Source organism: Aquarana catesbeiana, linkage group LG06, assembly GCF_042186555.1.
Source record: "Aquarana catesbeiana isolate 2022-GZ linkage group LG06, ASM4218655v1, whole genome shotgun sequence".
Taxonomy (NCBI): Eukaryota; Metazoa; Chordata; class Amphibia; order Anura; family Ranidae; genus Aquarana; species Aquarana catesbeiana.
Window position 1 is genome coordinate 374937671 of NC_133329.1, and position 16486 is coordinate 374954156.

Consider the following 16486-nt stretch of genomic DNA (forward strand, 5'->3'; position numbering starts at 1 on the left):
TCTTTTGTCATAAAGTGGTGCCCTGCTCATCACACACATTGTAACTACCAACTACAGGGGAAACCATATTAACTATTGGTCCAGCGTTCGTGTATCTGCATCTTATTAAAAAAGAGGACCTGTCAAAGCTAGCATTGGTCCTAATAGTACACCCTTTGCATATAATGCACAGTAGGCACTATATGCTATAAAATAATGCTTGAAGAATGAGAGCCTGATTCTCCAGAGTGCCACTCAAAAAAAACCTTGTAAGTTCTCTAATTGAATCAAAAGGCTAAATCCGTGCAAAAAAAGTGGTAGAATGCTTATCTCTCTGGCAGTCTACGTCTCCTACCTGCCCTTAATTCCAGTGGTGCAGCCTCTGCCAGTCTCCTTGGCATCCAATACTTCTGGGAGTGATGGCTGTGAACCTCGCCCCCTGCTGTGACTCCTTCTTCCGACCCCTACGTCACAACCATCTTGTACTGACTCAGGGGTTAGAGACATCTAAACATCTAAAATTGTTAAAGCTGTGACAACTAGAAGGTCGGAATGAGCTTAAGGTTCAAAACAAATTATGACTTTTAAGGCTTTTGTCCGAGTGCCAGATTTTGCTCGTTCAATGGGAGCCAAATATCATACAGTATATAGTAGCCTCCTTAACAACCAGTAACAGCACCCAGTCCCATTCATTGCTGGCCAAAAATCCCTGGCCATGTAAACAAAGGGGCTGAGATAATGTTGACATCAATGGCCAAATATGACGATATTTGGGGAATGACATTGACCAAGTAAAGCCATGGGCATATTTGGTCAATTACATCACCCGGGAGACCCGATCCCTTTTTTAAAATTAGCAGCAGGGCCCAGTAGATATAATGGGGATCATGTTAGCAGCTGGCGGGATATTTTTCTTTTGGTCGGCTGTTGTCATTCATCCTTAATCGTGATTGATGGATCTGTATCTCTGGACAACGTGATTGACAATACATGTACATCGCAAGGCATTTCTAGATATTTTTGATTTTTTATTAAAGTGTAGATTAAAGTGTAGTGTCATTATTTACTACTTACATTTTTTTTGTGAATGAGCACTATGTACCCCTCCTCATTTACATGGTAGGGAGCTGGTATCTGGGGGCCCCCTGGCAAAGTATCCTCCATGTTTATTGCATGTGGCATGGTATAGTCCAGGAAGGGGGAGCTGCACACTTGTCCCCTTCTTTCCTGGTCAGTAGGACTGTGCATTTGGATAAGGATCTACTATGTAATTTGGAGGGAGGGGGGCATGCTGTTTTTTTTTTTTTTTTGCGTGAGGTCACCCATGACACCATTACCAGACCTTCATCAAGGTCTGGTATGTATTTTTAGGGGGAACCCAATGACATTTTTTTTCGTGGGGTTCACCATTAGCATCTACAGTACATCAGACCCTCATCAAGGATTAGGGTCTAGTAAAGAAAAATGTAATCTTCAGCTGCTTTCTTTTTTACGAAAATAATTAACCAGCCAAAGTTGAAATCTACTGGCAAATCAAATGACATTTTTATTTCTTTGTAAAGTTTTGCTGTATTAGTTTGGATACATAGTACAGATGTCCCACTTCACAGGCAGGTTCAGGGTATCCCTCGGGACATTATTAAACTTGCTTGTTCTGACCCAATAGAATTTTTTTAAATGAGTTTTTAGCATTAGTGCAGCCCAAACAAAATCATCATTTAGAACCAATCACTAAAAGACAAGTGCATGAGAAAGGTATCAGGATGTTAACCGATGTGGGAAAGGTGTCCAATACCAGGCATACAAGTGTTAAGAGTGAGTCCAGCCCGTCCACCACAGACAACAGCAGCCTCTCACCTCCTTAATGCGACCAAAACGGTCAATATGCAATTTCCCACACCGTGGAGATATATCCTCCAACGGTCAGTCCACGGTGTAGATATCAATAGCTCCATTGGTCATTTATAAGCAAATGAGAACAAAACATCTAGTGCTCTCCGTATAATCACTTACAAATGGAGCACTTCCACCAAGTGCATGTGTATGGGTATTTCTGGTGGTATACAGAAATGCCCATACACATGCACCTGGTGGAAGTGCTCCGTTCGTAATCAAATTTTATCTTTTTAAATAAAATGGTGTGGGAAATTGGATGTTGACCATTCCGGTCACATCAAGGAGGTGAGAGGCTGCTGTTCGCTGTGGTGGACGGGTTGGTCTCACTCTTCATGCTCGTATACCTGGTAATAGACACCTTTCACACAGGGGTTAACATCATGATACCTTCACGATCTATAATTCTCATGGACTTGTCTTTTAGTGATTGGTTCTATATGATGATTTTGTTTGCGCTGCACTGATTTCTGCTATATATTTTTTTGAGCGGTTTTTATATTGTCCTTGTAATGTTCAGCTGGCAATCCATATATGTATGTACAGTATGCATAGATATATATATACACATATAAATGTATGTGTTATATTGTTTATATCTGTGCTGAATATAATTTCAGTATTTATTTCAGTTTTTACTATTGACATTAGTAGTGTCCGAATTCAGCACCTGAACTTCAGTTAAGTTTGCTAAACAAGCCTTGTACGTTCAGCTGATTCCTAGTCACCACTTGTTCCAAAAATAAAAAATGAAAAGTTTTGGCTGTAGATATGTAGCACTGTCCCCGTAGGGCTTGCTGAGTGTTGACTTTGCGGGCCTCTGTCTAGGTACCTGAAGCTGGTTGCTAATGATTTTCACTTGGTTGCTAGGGGTTTCCACTTGTCCCACCCTTACTCCTACTTGTTTGTTACTCAATGACCAGTCCAGGGTATTTGGGTTATTTTGGAACTTGGATAGGAGGAGGGATTATTGGGGTGCTCAAACTGGAACTATTCACAATGGATAAGAACAACTCTCACTTGACCTCACTGGATTATTTGTGGAAGCAGACACACTGCTTTAACCATGCAGCCACATGTATGGAGAAAGTAAGTCTTCTTGCTCTCACTAGCAGCAGACTTAATGCACTACATTATCTTCAGGATACTCTCTAGCATCCCCTTTACAGACATCCATCCACTGACTCTTCTAGCTGAAGAGGTGGCCCTCACTTGACAGACCCCAAAGACACAGATCTGTACTCACAGTAGGCAGAATCAGATCCTTCCTAGTGTCTCCCTTCCAGTTAGTTCTGCAGGACCTCTGGGTTCCGCTTTTCTTTCTCTAGGCCCTTGGGTCAACCACCCAAGGCCACGCGACAACCTCCACGGAGGAGAGGGCAGCCTCCACTTCCCTCCTTGACTCTGTTCCCCGGCTCAACTAACTCTGAGCACATGTGCCCTGGGCTTTTATACACTATCCCAACATGCAATGCAGCACTTTTCCTCTGCCAATTGCCAGGACTGTAACAAAGCCTGTGCACTCACTTGTCAGGTCCCCTCCCCATGTCCAATATGCCTCCCTATTGGACCAGTGAGGGACAGTCAAACAAGCTGAGCTGCACCTGAGCATAATGAGCAGACACAACCAATATATCCTGCTCCCTGGTAGGCAGAGAGCACTTTAAGTTTTACCTGACCATTTTCCTGGTAAGCAAAAAGACCAAAAACTATAGTCCGCTTCTAGCACCTACCTAGGAGGGTGCTACAGATATATTTAACATTTTAATGTGGATTCTAACCAAAGCTAAGTTTCCCATTATGAACCAGATTTCTCTCTTCCATGTTTGTAGTTCAGGCCAGAAAACAAAAGTAAGACCTCTCTGGACAGCATCGATATTTCACATTTGTTTTCATCTTCATATGCAAATACTGGTGCCGATTGGTCGGCTGTAATTGTTTTCCACCAATCAAATGTAAGAATTCATAGGCTTAACCACTCTAATCTGCAAAAAAATGTTTTTTCTGCAGGTTGTCATAAGTTACTACACATAACTCCCAATTCACAGGTTTTACAGGAGGCCAGGAATCTTTATCTTCTGCAAAGTGACTAATTTTCACATATCACTTAAAAAAATAAGGATCCCTATCTGGTGTATGAGCTTTATGAAATTATATTCTCTTTGATCCTAGTAGAACACATTCCAAATACTATTAACATTGACTGTTACTGGACTGGCCATAAAGTTGACCTGTTACCACCTGTTGTCACCTACCTCTCTTCTCCAAGGCTTCTATACACATTCGCACAAAGTTAGGAACGGTGGAGTTCTCACGTTGGCAGAGTGTTGCCAGGTGACATCCAAACACTTGATCTGTACAGAAGAATGACAAATTGATGGTGTGAGATATAAAACAAGTTTATAGCATATAAAGTTTCCCATCACTAGGTCTATAACGGACAAGTTTCACATACTTATTGGATCAGATTGGTGCTAAAAGTGCTATAATTATTTATGTATTGTCATCACTACTAATATGGTGTAGTCTGAGCCATTTGTTTTTTAATTAGCCAGTGCTAATGCCCGATTGCTTGTCTATAGAGCATTAGAAGGACGAGAGAACCACAATTCTTGATTTAGTCTAGTAAGAATTTTATTTTTCACAAATGGTCAATCAAAAAGCTAACACATTTCAGGGGATCAATATTCCTCCCCCTTCATCAGGGCTTAGGAACAAAATAACATAAAGCAATAAAAGCTGAATATTTAGGCACATAATGCTTTCTGTCATTTTTGTTCCCCAACCTTGATGAAGAGGAAGTTTTGAGCCCTCGAAACATGTTGGCTTTTTGATTGACTGTTTGTGGAAAATAAAACCCTTACTGGAATAAATCAAAAGGAAAAATGGGCGGGACTTTAAATGAGGCACAAAAGATGTGTCTCCATCCCTATATTGGTTACAAAGAGGAAAAGTTCGGGACTTTAGATGAAGCATATGACAGACCATAAAATGTATAGGCGTATTTATTGTCAAGGAGTATATCTAGCACATAATATATACATGCAGAATTCATATATGTACAAAACACAAATACATTAAATATATATATATATACACACATATAATGTGTTGGTGTTAAAGCACATGCCGGTGGGCGGTATACAGGGCTCCATATGATGAGTAAGAAATAATAATAATTAAAACTGTAGGAATATAAAAAGAACATGGTAGATTGAAGTCATGACTGCATCCTAAATATGTCTGACGCATTTCATGGTATACTCTACAGGATCGAATGCGTCAGAATGTCTAAAAACGACCAATAAATCTAATAAGAAACCTCAGAGATAATGTAAACATGTATAATAACAAGGAAAGGAAGTATCCAATCCTACAATACTTACATATAGCTAATAAGCAAGACATACGGTATGGTCCAACCAGGTACCCGTGGGGTAGCCTGTCCCGGGAGCTGAGGTAAATACGCCTATACATTTTATAGTCTGTCATATGCTTCGTCTAAAGACCCGAACTTTTCCTCTTTGGAATAAATCAAGCTTTCTGTCATTCTTATAATACTTATAATAATAATATTATAATTCTTATAATACTTTATTGACTACTCCAGAGACCCTCTGAGATACCCAGATTGGCAGAGAGCTCTACAAATGTGTTTTTGACTCATGATTTCTGTCTACCATTGGGTCTAGTGCTCCACCAACACATACAGTACCTACTACCAAAACTGAAAGTCCAGGCCTAACAGATCATGTGATGCACTTTGCATACAGTAGACTTTTATGCTCACAATCAGACTTTAAATCTGTATATACATTTTCCTTGATTTCATACTTATATCATTCCCTTCAGCCCATCTCTCTGATTGGGGGAGAAAGGGGCCACATTCGAGCCAGTCAGGACTCTATTGCTTCCTGTCAATGGGCTTAAGCTGGCCATATACTGTGTGAATTTCATCTGGTTCTTTCAATGGGTGGCCCCGCTGGCCCCACTCTGTAATACAAAAGTCAATCGTTTGATCAACTTTCGTGAAAGGAGCCTGGTTGGATCGGCTGTCAAAATACATAAGCTGCAGTGGGAGATTAGTTCATCTGCACTGTATAGACTTTTGCCAAAGGAGTCTGCTGGAAAAATTTCAGCCGAACATAGCACGATCCAATCAGAAGCCAGACCATTGAGGCTGACTATTAAATATAAGCTGCAGTGGGAGATTAGTCCATCTGCACTGTATAGACTATAGTCAAAGGAGCCTGCTGAAAAACGTTTGGCCGAAGAGCGGCTGCATTTAATCAGATGCAGTTGCTGCTAGGGTATTTCGACAGCTGATGGGGTCAGCTGTCAAAATGCAATAGCTGCACCAGGAGATTAGTTAGTCCTCGCTGTACAGAATAAATGGAGGAACCTGTTTTTGTTTTTTTCTTTATGGTTCAATCTGTTTATTGGGTTTTTTGGCATATACAATGAAATGCTGTATACATTGTATGGTAAGAAAAAAGTACCATTGTTACATGCATTTTTTAAAAACAAAAAAAAAATAAAATTAATGTAAATGCAACATGTAAAGAACATACAATTCATAGCAACCAAACTGAGGGTATTTGGCGGTTGAAACAATTAAATTGATATGACGGTCCTGATGGAAGAAAGACAAAGGAGGGAGAAAAAGAAAAGAAAAAAAAAGAAAAGAAAGGGGTGGGGGGAGAAAAGAAAGGGGAGGCATGGGGGTGGAGCGGTTGGGTGGATGGATATGCTTGCTCTGTTAAAGGGTCAAGAGGTCTCGTCAAATCCCACAGGGAGGTAGTGAGATGACCATGGCCACCAGATTGCCTGGAACTTTTTGACTTTATCAGAGAGTTTTGCCTGAATGTTTTCATGCAGGAAGACATTGTTAATGGTAGACTTTGTTTCACTTGAGGATAGGGTAGACATTTTTCTAGTTTTTCTTTTCTTTTAGCCTGCATGCAAATCAGTGCATGGCCAGCCTTACAATAGGAAGGAGAGACAGTGGTTTGACCTCATCATTGTACTGCTGCTCCTTCGCTGTCCAATTACAGGCTCGAGCAGGTCTTTGACCAGGCTCTATTGCACTGCAACATAGCCTTCAGGAAGACTGGATGAACAAAATTACAAATCTTTTAGAAGTCAAGACCGTTCACATATATGTACAATATTCCGCCTGTAGCAGCCTGGAGTTCAGTTTTAAAGGGACACTGTAACTTTACCCATTCAAGGCAAAGTGACAGTTTCCTACTAGCCCAGGCTGTAGCAAAGGTATTTTCACCTATGTATGCTTCTTCACCGCCTCCCAAACCCCGTCTGATCCTTTGCTCCACCATCTGATCCATCATCCCACATTGACCCCCTTTGAATCATAGATTCAGATTTACAAGAAGTGAGGCAAATTAAAATTGAAGCAAAAGTGCAACTGCATCCTATGATGACCAAAAAAATTCTCTGCTTAATTTTCCTAAAAAAATATGAGCTTAAACCTGATTGGTGGTTATGAGCAAAATCCCCAGTTTTTTCCTCCATTGTCTTTGCTATACTCCAAGTAAATCACCCCTTAGAATGTGATTGCATAACTTCTTGTTTTAAGGTAGCCTTGCTTTGTGCGTGCAAAAAAAATAAACAATCTATAAAATGACTAAAACTACAATCATTTCCTTGTTAGTCATGTTTCCAGGACTTCTACCTGCTTTCTGCGGCCTCCCCCTGCCAGTGAACTGGTTAATTCCGTATCTTAACATAGTAATTATTCATAAACACCTCTCGCTTGCATGTCAAGATGTGGAAATACATGCTAATTAAATCTAATATAAGTCTCAGACACATCACTGGCTCTCTCTTGTCATGTTTCTTAAATTAATGTTTTTCAATAAAGCGGGTGTAGGTGAGAAGTTGGCGATTCCTGTTTGTTGCTATTTTTAATGACATGTCACCCGCTATGAAGGATGTATGATGCGACTGCGTCCCCACCTGCTAATTGTGTAATCACATTTAAATAATGAATTGCAGTTTAGTGTGAGATGATTTCTTTGCTGGTGTATCTCGGTCGACATGTTGCCCGTCTTCAAGTATATCGGTACATCAGGTGAGATCTCACCAATTTCAAATGAGTGCATTCACGTGCCTTGCCTTTCTCGTATTTTGACAAATTGTAAGAAGGTGATTGTAATGTTAATTGTGTTGGTTTCCATAAATATGTCAAATGGTTTTTACGCAGTTTTAATGCAAAGGGGTTAATAGATTTGATGTTTTCAAAGATTGCATCTGAAGTGGTGGCATCATATTCACGAGTAACAATGGGGGAGGGAAGAAGGAAACCAGACTGAATTGAGACATAATGGCTGTTAATATATGGAAACTGTTGGTTAACATAATTGGTTGGCCTTAAACTATAGCCAACTTTGTCTATGTTTTGGAGTAGAGCAGGGATCTTCAAGCTCCTCCAGATGTTGCGGAACTACACGTCCCATGAGGCATTGTAAAACTCTGACATTCACAGACAAGACTAGGCATGATGGGAATTGTAGTTCCTGAACAACTGGAGAGCCATAGTTTGGAAACCCCTGGAGTAGAGTGTTAAAACCTCTGCCAGGCTTTTTACTGTCTGTGTCCCTATTGGAGAGATTACACCTGACTTCCTGTCTTGTTGATCAGCAGAGAATAGCTATGAGCTTAACTTCCTGTTTTACTAAGCAGATTATTCACCATGTATCCTTTTGTACAACCCACTAGGGACCAGGGCTGTAGATAAGGGTGTACCACCAGTCCTCCTGTACAAGGCTCGGGCCAGCAGGGGGGCCCAGGCAGCAGGGTGAATCAGGTGAGGGCAGGGAGGGTGATTGGTGTGGCGGGGGAGCACTTACTGGAACTGATCCCCTATATGACTCTCTCTGCATCAGCTGCAAATTGGCTTCTTCTCCTCTCCCTCCCGATGGCTTTCAGCTGCTGCTGCTCCAAACAAAGGATCAGTTCCAGTAATTGCTCCACCCCCTACCACACTGATCACCATCCTTGTGCAATTTTACAGTGCCTTGAAAAAGTATTCATACCTCTTGACATTTTCCACATTTTGTCATGTTACAACCAAAATCATAAACGTATTTAATTGCTATTTTATGTAATAGACCAACACAAAGTGGCACAAATTGTGTTATTTTATAAATTAATATGTAAAAAGTGTGACGTGCATTTGTATTCAGCCGCCCTGAGTCAATACTTCGTAGAACCACCTTTCACTGCAATTACAGCTGCAAGTCTTTTTGGGTATGTCTCTACAAGCTTTGCACATCTAGACAGGAAATTTTTTCCCGTTCTTCTTTACAAAATAGCTCAAGCTCTGTCAGATTGGATGGAGAATGTCTGTGAACAGCAATTTTCAAGTCTTGCCACAGATTCTCAATTGGAATTGGATTTATTGTCCTTCTAGAAGGTGAACCTCTGCCCCAGGCTCAAGTCTTTTGCAGACTCTAACAGATTTTCTTCTAAGATTGCCCTGTATTTGGCTCCATCCATCTTCCAACTCTGACCAGCTTCCCTGTCCCTCCTAAAGAAAAACATCCCCACAACATGATGCTGCCACCACCATGTTTCACGGTGGGGATGGTGTGTTCAGGGTGATGTACAGTGCTATTTTTCCGCCACACAGCGTTTTGCTTTTAGACCAAAAAGTTCAATTTTGGTCTCATCTGACCAGAGCACCTTCTTCCACATGTTTGCTGTGTCCCCTACATGGCTTCTCGCAAACTGCAAACAGGACTTCTTATGGCCTTCTTTTAACAATGGCTTTCTCCACTCTTCCATAAAGGCCAGATTTGTGGAGTGCACGACTAATAGTTGTCCTGTGGACAGATCCTCCGACCTGAGCTGTGGATCTCTGCAGCTCCTCCAGAGTTACCATGGACCTCTTGGCTGCTTCTCTGATTAATGCTCTCCTTGCCTGGCCTGTCAGTTTAGGTGGACGGCCATGTCTTGGTAGTTTTGCAGTTGTGCCATACTCTTTCCATTTTCAGATGATGGATTGAACAGTGCTTCGAGAGTTGTTCAAAGCTTGGGATATTTTTTTAAACTTCTCCACGACTTTATCCCTGACCCTCTGGTGTGTTCCTTGGCCTTTATGATGCTGTTTGTTCACTAAAGTTCTCTAACAAACCTCTGAGGACTTCACAGAACAACTGGGGTCCAGTAAATAGGTCATATTTAGCAGCTCCTTCCTTTCCTGAATGAACGCAATGAGTTATCGTTATTGATCTCTCACTGTGTTCATTTATAACTGAAGCATTAACTGCATGGGGCCCCCTGTTGGGTTGTCTGTATGGGGCCCAATGTCAGGTTGTCTGTATGGTGTCCCCATGGTTTCTAACAGCAGCCCTGCTGAGGGACCAATGACAGGCAACTGGCACACAAGTGGTTTTGTTAAGGGAAAAAAATTATTCAAATTGTAAAAAGGAGCAGTCAGCACTGTAAGCCAATCAGCCACTCTGCCACTATGGTGCTGTTGATCTTACACTGGAAGCCTACTGATGGGAGGAGACAGCAGAGTGAGCACAGGGTGTTTCATCATCAAATTATCAGTTTGCAGTGGGTTGGTGATTAAGATGTATTGGTTAACTGTTGTAGACAAAAGTCAAAGTACCCAGCTAAGATGACCTTACAAGGGTGCCTGGATCACATAATTGGCTGAAAATAATTATTAAGCAAGTAAGAAAGTTCACATATATATTTTTCATCTACTATATGTACTTAGTTGTCTTCCTGGTGTTGCATTTGAAGTGTATTTATAGAGGATTTTGTTTTTTATTGCTGTCTGTGCTATTTGACAAAAGGTAGAGGAACACCAAACATTTTTCTCTCCTGAACAGGAGGTGGGGGAACATCTTCGAAAGAGGCACTTGATCCTAAACTGAAACTTGCTCCGACGGTTTCAGAGGAAATTACATGTATTAATATGCATAAACCACTGGGCAGCAAGCTCATATCTACTGAAAGTCCTCAAAGAACACTTTGGATTGGGACCAGAGAGACAAGAATGGAGTGCCGCACCCAAAATGTAAGGCCAAATATAAAGCCTTTTTCATGAAACCAGTTTGATGAGTTCCATACTTGTATCCAATACATTATGAAGGCCAAAAAGTGCTCCTTCATCCCTAAAATATTGATGAAGTTGGAGTATTGTTGGAGTGTTGAATAGACACGTTCTACAGCAGGGACCATTTGCACTATATTATTTGTTCAACGTTCACCTTCATCAGTATTTTAAGCCCTGGTAAAGGGTGAACCTGGGATAGATGCTCCACTCGAGACTCTAATCCCCCCTATTCTTACTGCTGACAAGGGCAGATTTAAACTAATATAAACTAATAAACTAATTTTTAGTTTATTTTTGTTTTTTTTATGTTTTGAATGTAATCACTAGGGATATAGCACCTTGGCATACATCAGACCATATACATTATATTCCACACCAAAAATGAGAGTCCAAAATATAACATTTATTACATTTTGATGTATTGCATGCATGTATACAACACATTTGAGGGATCAAAGAGTACCCCCTTTGAGTGTGATTGCATCTCAGATAAACTGGTCTGTTTGTTGGGTTCATGAGTAAATGGATATGAGGTGTTTAATACAGTAAGTGGTTCACCGGCTTATTTGGAGTTGTTGTAGAGTTGATCTTAGGAGCCTACGACTAAGAGTGCTTTCACACTGGGGCGCTGCGCTGGCAGGGAGTTAAAAAAAGTCCTGCAAGCAGCTTCTTTGCAGCGCTTTCGTGTTTTTGCCACTGGGTTTGGTGCATCGATGGCCCGAGCCCTTTCAAACTGCCAGCGCCCAAAAAACACCTGGAAAAACGCCCCAGTGTGAAAGGGGTCTTAAGCGGCGCTTTACCAGCATTTTTTCAGGCGCTGGCAGTGTGAAAGGGCTTGGGCTTTCACATTGGTATTGCAGATGAGGCTTCTTTCAGACGCTTTACAGGTGCTTTTTTTAACGCTAAAGCGCCTGAGAAACGTCTAGGAAACACCTTGAGAAGCGGGCTTGTTACCTTCACTCTCCTTCCCTCTATTTCACCGGCACCGGGTCTAGGGTTCCCTTGAGTTTACCTCTGGACAATACAAGCACCAACACTTGAGTGCGTTTTCAATGCTTTATTGAACAATTAACGAAGGAAGTAGCAGGAAAGAGGCAGAAGGGAAACTGCAGGGAAGCTCAAATACCTCTCTGTAGGATTCTTGACAAATGTCCTTTAGAGTTGAATATTACAGTAGAATGCTCCCCTCGTGGGACACACTCTTTGCTTGCCTGGATAGGCCTCTCTTACTTGCCTAGCAGCCAGTACGTAGCACGAACAAAAGTCTCTGCCACAGACTTGCTTGGGATGAACCCGTACGATCCTCTGCCACAGGATGTATTGGTTTTCCGGTGAATGTCAGTCACAGTGCTTGAACCTTTAAGCCAAACCCGGCAACACTATGCTGTAAAGTTACTTTAGGAAACGTCCTCCAACCGAGTCACCAAGCCCCTCAATAGACCAGCACTCTGCATGATCCTTCCATGGCGGGTCCTCCCCTGGGATCTCCTCGGTTGTCCAGCTTCTTCACTCTGGATAGACAGCTCAGGACCATTCCTCGGCTGCTGTGGTAGGCCCCAGATAAGCTTCTGGGCCCACCCGTGCGCTGCAGCAACGCGGGCCTCCGGAACGGAGGACCATGAGGTAGCACTCTAACGCATAACTGTCGACCAGGAGGGCCAGCAGGTGGCTGTAAAACAAAACCTAGAACATGGCGTCTGTCCCATAAATACCCTCTCCCAGAATCCCACTCGGAGGACCACCTCCACCGAGTTGTCTCCGGGACAGAAAAGCATCCATACGCTTTGACACGTTGCCTTTCCAATACTAGCCAATAGTAACAACGACACCCACCGGCCCAGTATGGAAACACATGCAACGTCAGCCAAGCTGGAACAGAGGCAAATCTAACTTCCCCTAACGAGCAATTTACTAAATTTACCTATCAGATGGTAGATCGCAAATCTGCCAGCGCTACACTTGATTATTATTTTTAGTACACGTCCTTGTTGGGTGACTCCTGGTGCTTCTTGTGCTACTGGGTTACTGACAACCTATGGCCCATTTATTTTATTTTGGGAGCTGTTAAAAGTACAATTTCAGTGTTTTCTGGTGACACCAAGCTATGCAGTGAAATAACGTTCTTACAGGATGTCTCCAATTTACAAGCCAACCTCAATGCACTGTTTCATTGGGCAACTGTGTGGCAAATGAGGCTTAATGTAGATAAATTTAAAGTTATGCACTTGGGGGCTAAAAACATGCATGCATCATACATACTAGGACTGGAACAGCTGGGGGAGTCAATAGTGGAGAAGGATCTGGGTATTCTGGTAGATCATAAGGTTAATAATAACATGCAATGCCAAGCTGCGGTTTCCAAATCAAGCAAAATCCTTTCTTGTATTAAGGGAGGCATAGACTCCATAGAGAGATATCATTTTGCCCCTGTACAAATTACAAATTAGTAAGACCTGATCTGGAAAATGCCATTCAGTTTTGGGCATCAGTTCATAAAAAGGATATCGGGGAACTGGAGAAAGTGCAGAGAAGGGCAACCAACCTGATAGGAGGCATGGAGGAGCTCAGCTATGAGGAAAGATTAGAGGAACTAAATTTATTCTCTCTTGAGAAGAGGAGATTAAAGCGGGGTTCCACCCAAATTTTGAACATTATCTCTATGCATTCTCTTCCTTGCCTAGATGCTGACATGCTGTGTAAAAAAATTTAAATTGCCGTATTTACCTTTTTTTTTTCTAATCTTCTTAGCACTTCCTGGTTTTCCTCCCATGGGAGTAGGCGTGTTTCTAGCCTCTCCCAGACCTCCCACAGTCCCCTGGGAGCTAGTCTCAGGCTTCCCAGCATGCATTGTGCAACAGCGTCATCACAACATCTCGGTGAATGCTGGGAGCACAGCATTCACCGCATCCAGGAAATACATGCTTGTGGGCTTCAAATGCCCACAATGAAGATGGAAACCGCCTTCGGTGAATTTTATAAGTTATTCTTTACAACGAAATCGGACACAGGCGGACTTATTACACAGAACATGTGAGTAGATAATCATGAGAAGAAAAGTTTGTGAATGAACTCCAAAAAAAAAAACGATAGATAGGTGGACCCCGGCTTTAAGGAGGGATATGATCAACATGTATAAATACATAAGTGGCCCATATAGTGAACTTGGTGTTGAGTTATTCACTTTAACCACTTCAATACCAGGCACTTAGACACCTTCCCGCCCAGCCCAATTTTCACCTTTCAGCGCTGTTGCAATTTGAATGACAATTGCGCGGTCATGCTACACTGTACCCAAACAAATTTTTTATCATTTTGTTCCCACAAATAGAGCTTTCTTTTGGTGGTATTTGATCACCTCTGCGAAAATTTCGAAAAAAAAACAAGTTTTTCTTTGTTTCTGTTAAATTTTTTTGTAAATAAGTACGCTTTCTCCTTCAATAATGGGCACTGATACGGCGGCATAGATGGGCACTGATACGGCGGCACTGATAGGCACCGATGAGGTGGCACCAATGAGGTGGCACTGATGAGGTGGCACTAACGGGCACTGATGATGGGCACTGATAGGCGGCACTGATGGGCACTGATAGGTGGCACTGATGGGCACTGATAGGTGGCACTGGTATGCGGCACTGATGGGCACTCATAGGTGGCACCGATGGGTACACATAGGCGGCACTGATGGGCACTCGTAGGTGGCATTGATTGGTATATATGGGTGGTACTGATGGGTACGTATGTGTGGCACTGATGTGTGGCACTGATGGGCACTGATAGGTGGGCACAAATGGGCACTGATGGGCACTGACAGGTGGCACTGATGGGCAATGACAGGTGGCACAGATGGGCAATGACAGGTGGCACAGATGGGCAATGACAGGTGGCACAGATGGGCAATGACAGGTGGCACTGATAGAGCATTGCTGGGCAGATCTGGGCATATCATGGACATAATAGTGCCAATCAGTGCCCATTTGTGGGCACTGATTGGCACAGATTGGGCACATGTGCATGGCCATGGGGTACATACCTGGCCATCCACGTTGCCCCTTCCCTGGTGGTCCTAGTGGCATCCCTGGTAGTCCAGTGGGGTGATCTGAGGGGGGGCTGCGCTGATAAACAATCAGCGCAGACCCCCCCTGCCAGGAGAGCCGCCGATCGGCTCTCCTCTACTTGCGTCTGTCAGACGCGAGTGAGGAAGAGCCGATCAACGGCTCTTCCTATTGACAGCGTGATCAGCCGTGATTGGACACGGCTGATCACGTGGTAAAGAGCCTCCGCCGGAGGCTTTTTACCAAGATCAGTGTAGCGGTGTGTCAGACTGACACACCGCTCCACCGATCGCCGCGATGCGCGCCCCCGGGGGCGCGCTGCGGCATGTTATCCTGCTGGACGTCATATGACGTCCAGTCAGGATAACACAACCACTTCCCGGACGTCAATCCGCTATAGGGCGGGCGGGAAGTGGTTAAAGGTCATCACAGAGAATAAGGGGGCACTCTTTATGTCTAGAGGAAAAGAGATTTAAATATGGAAAGGCTTCTTCACAGTAAGAGCTGTGAAAATGTGGAATAGGCTCCCTCCGGAGGTGGTTCTCTCCAGCTCAGTAGATTGTTTTAAGGAAGGCCAGGATTCTTTCCTAAATGCTGCCGGGACCCACCGATTGTTCACTGGAGGCAGAATGGCGGTCTGCCTATATAAACAAGGCAGACCACCTGCCAGAGAGGAAGAGAGTGATCTTTAGACATGTGCGGTTCATTTCGTACGAATTGAAAATTCGTACGAATTTCTGAAAATTCATTCATTCGGAAGCATCTGAAATACGAATTTCTATGCTTCCGAATTGTATACGAAATTTCGTTGACGAATTTCGGATCCAAATTCTGTTACAACGGAAACGTGACCGGTGTTTTGTTGACCAATCAGAGGTTTTCTTCTGCTGCTGAGTGAGGGTTGGGAAATTTATCTTTTTTAATATGGGAGTGGGAGACTGGTACTGGTAGTCGATGGGAGATTCAGAATCGGACAAAATAAGAATGTTCGTTAATATCATTTTATTATTGTCATAATAATTACTATGATTTGTTATGATGAAGTTAAAAACCCAGTAAGTCAGCACAGCACAGGAATGGTGGGAGCCCCTCATAATGAGTACAGCACAGGGATGGTGGGAGCCCCTCATAATGAGCACAGCAGGGGTACAGCCCCAGGAGGAAGTTAGCACAGCACAGGGATGGTGGGAGCCCCTCATAATGAGCATAATGAGTCGACGACTGCCATATTGAGAAAGGTATTTTTTGCTTTTTAAATTCATCATAACGAACGTTCGTAATTCACGAAAAGTTAACGAACCTAACGAAAATTCGTATTCGTATTTTGTACAAATCCAAATTGAATTTCAGACACGAATTACGAAATACGAATTAACGGCTAATGCGAAATGGAACGGAACGAAACAAAACAAATTTATTGACGGCGCACATGTCTAGTGATCTTGTATTTCTGATAATCAGGAACACATAT

General features: G+C 42.7%; 1 protein-coding gene across 2 annotated transcripts in view; it reads right to left on the reverse strand.

Moving 5' to 3' along the window:
- The window catches only part of ARHGAP15 (Rho GTPase activating protein 15), a 911406-nt gene that overhangs the window by 333595 nt on the left and 561325 nt on the right, over nucleotides 1-16486 (reverse strand). For both annotated transcript variants that reach the window (XM_073634231.1, XM_073634232.1), the window contains exon 11: nucleotides 4128-4226. In XM_073634231.1, the coding sequence (XP_073490332.1) occupies nucleotides 4128-4226 (99 nt within the window). The remainder of the gene's footprint in view (nucleotides 1-4127; nucleotides 4227-16486) is intronic.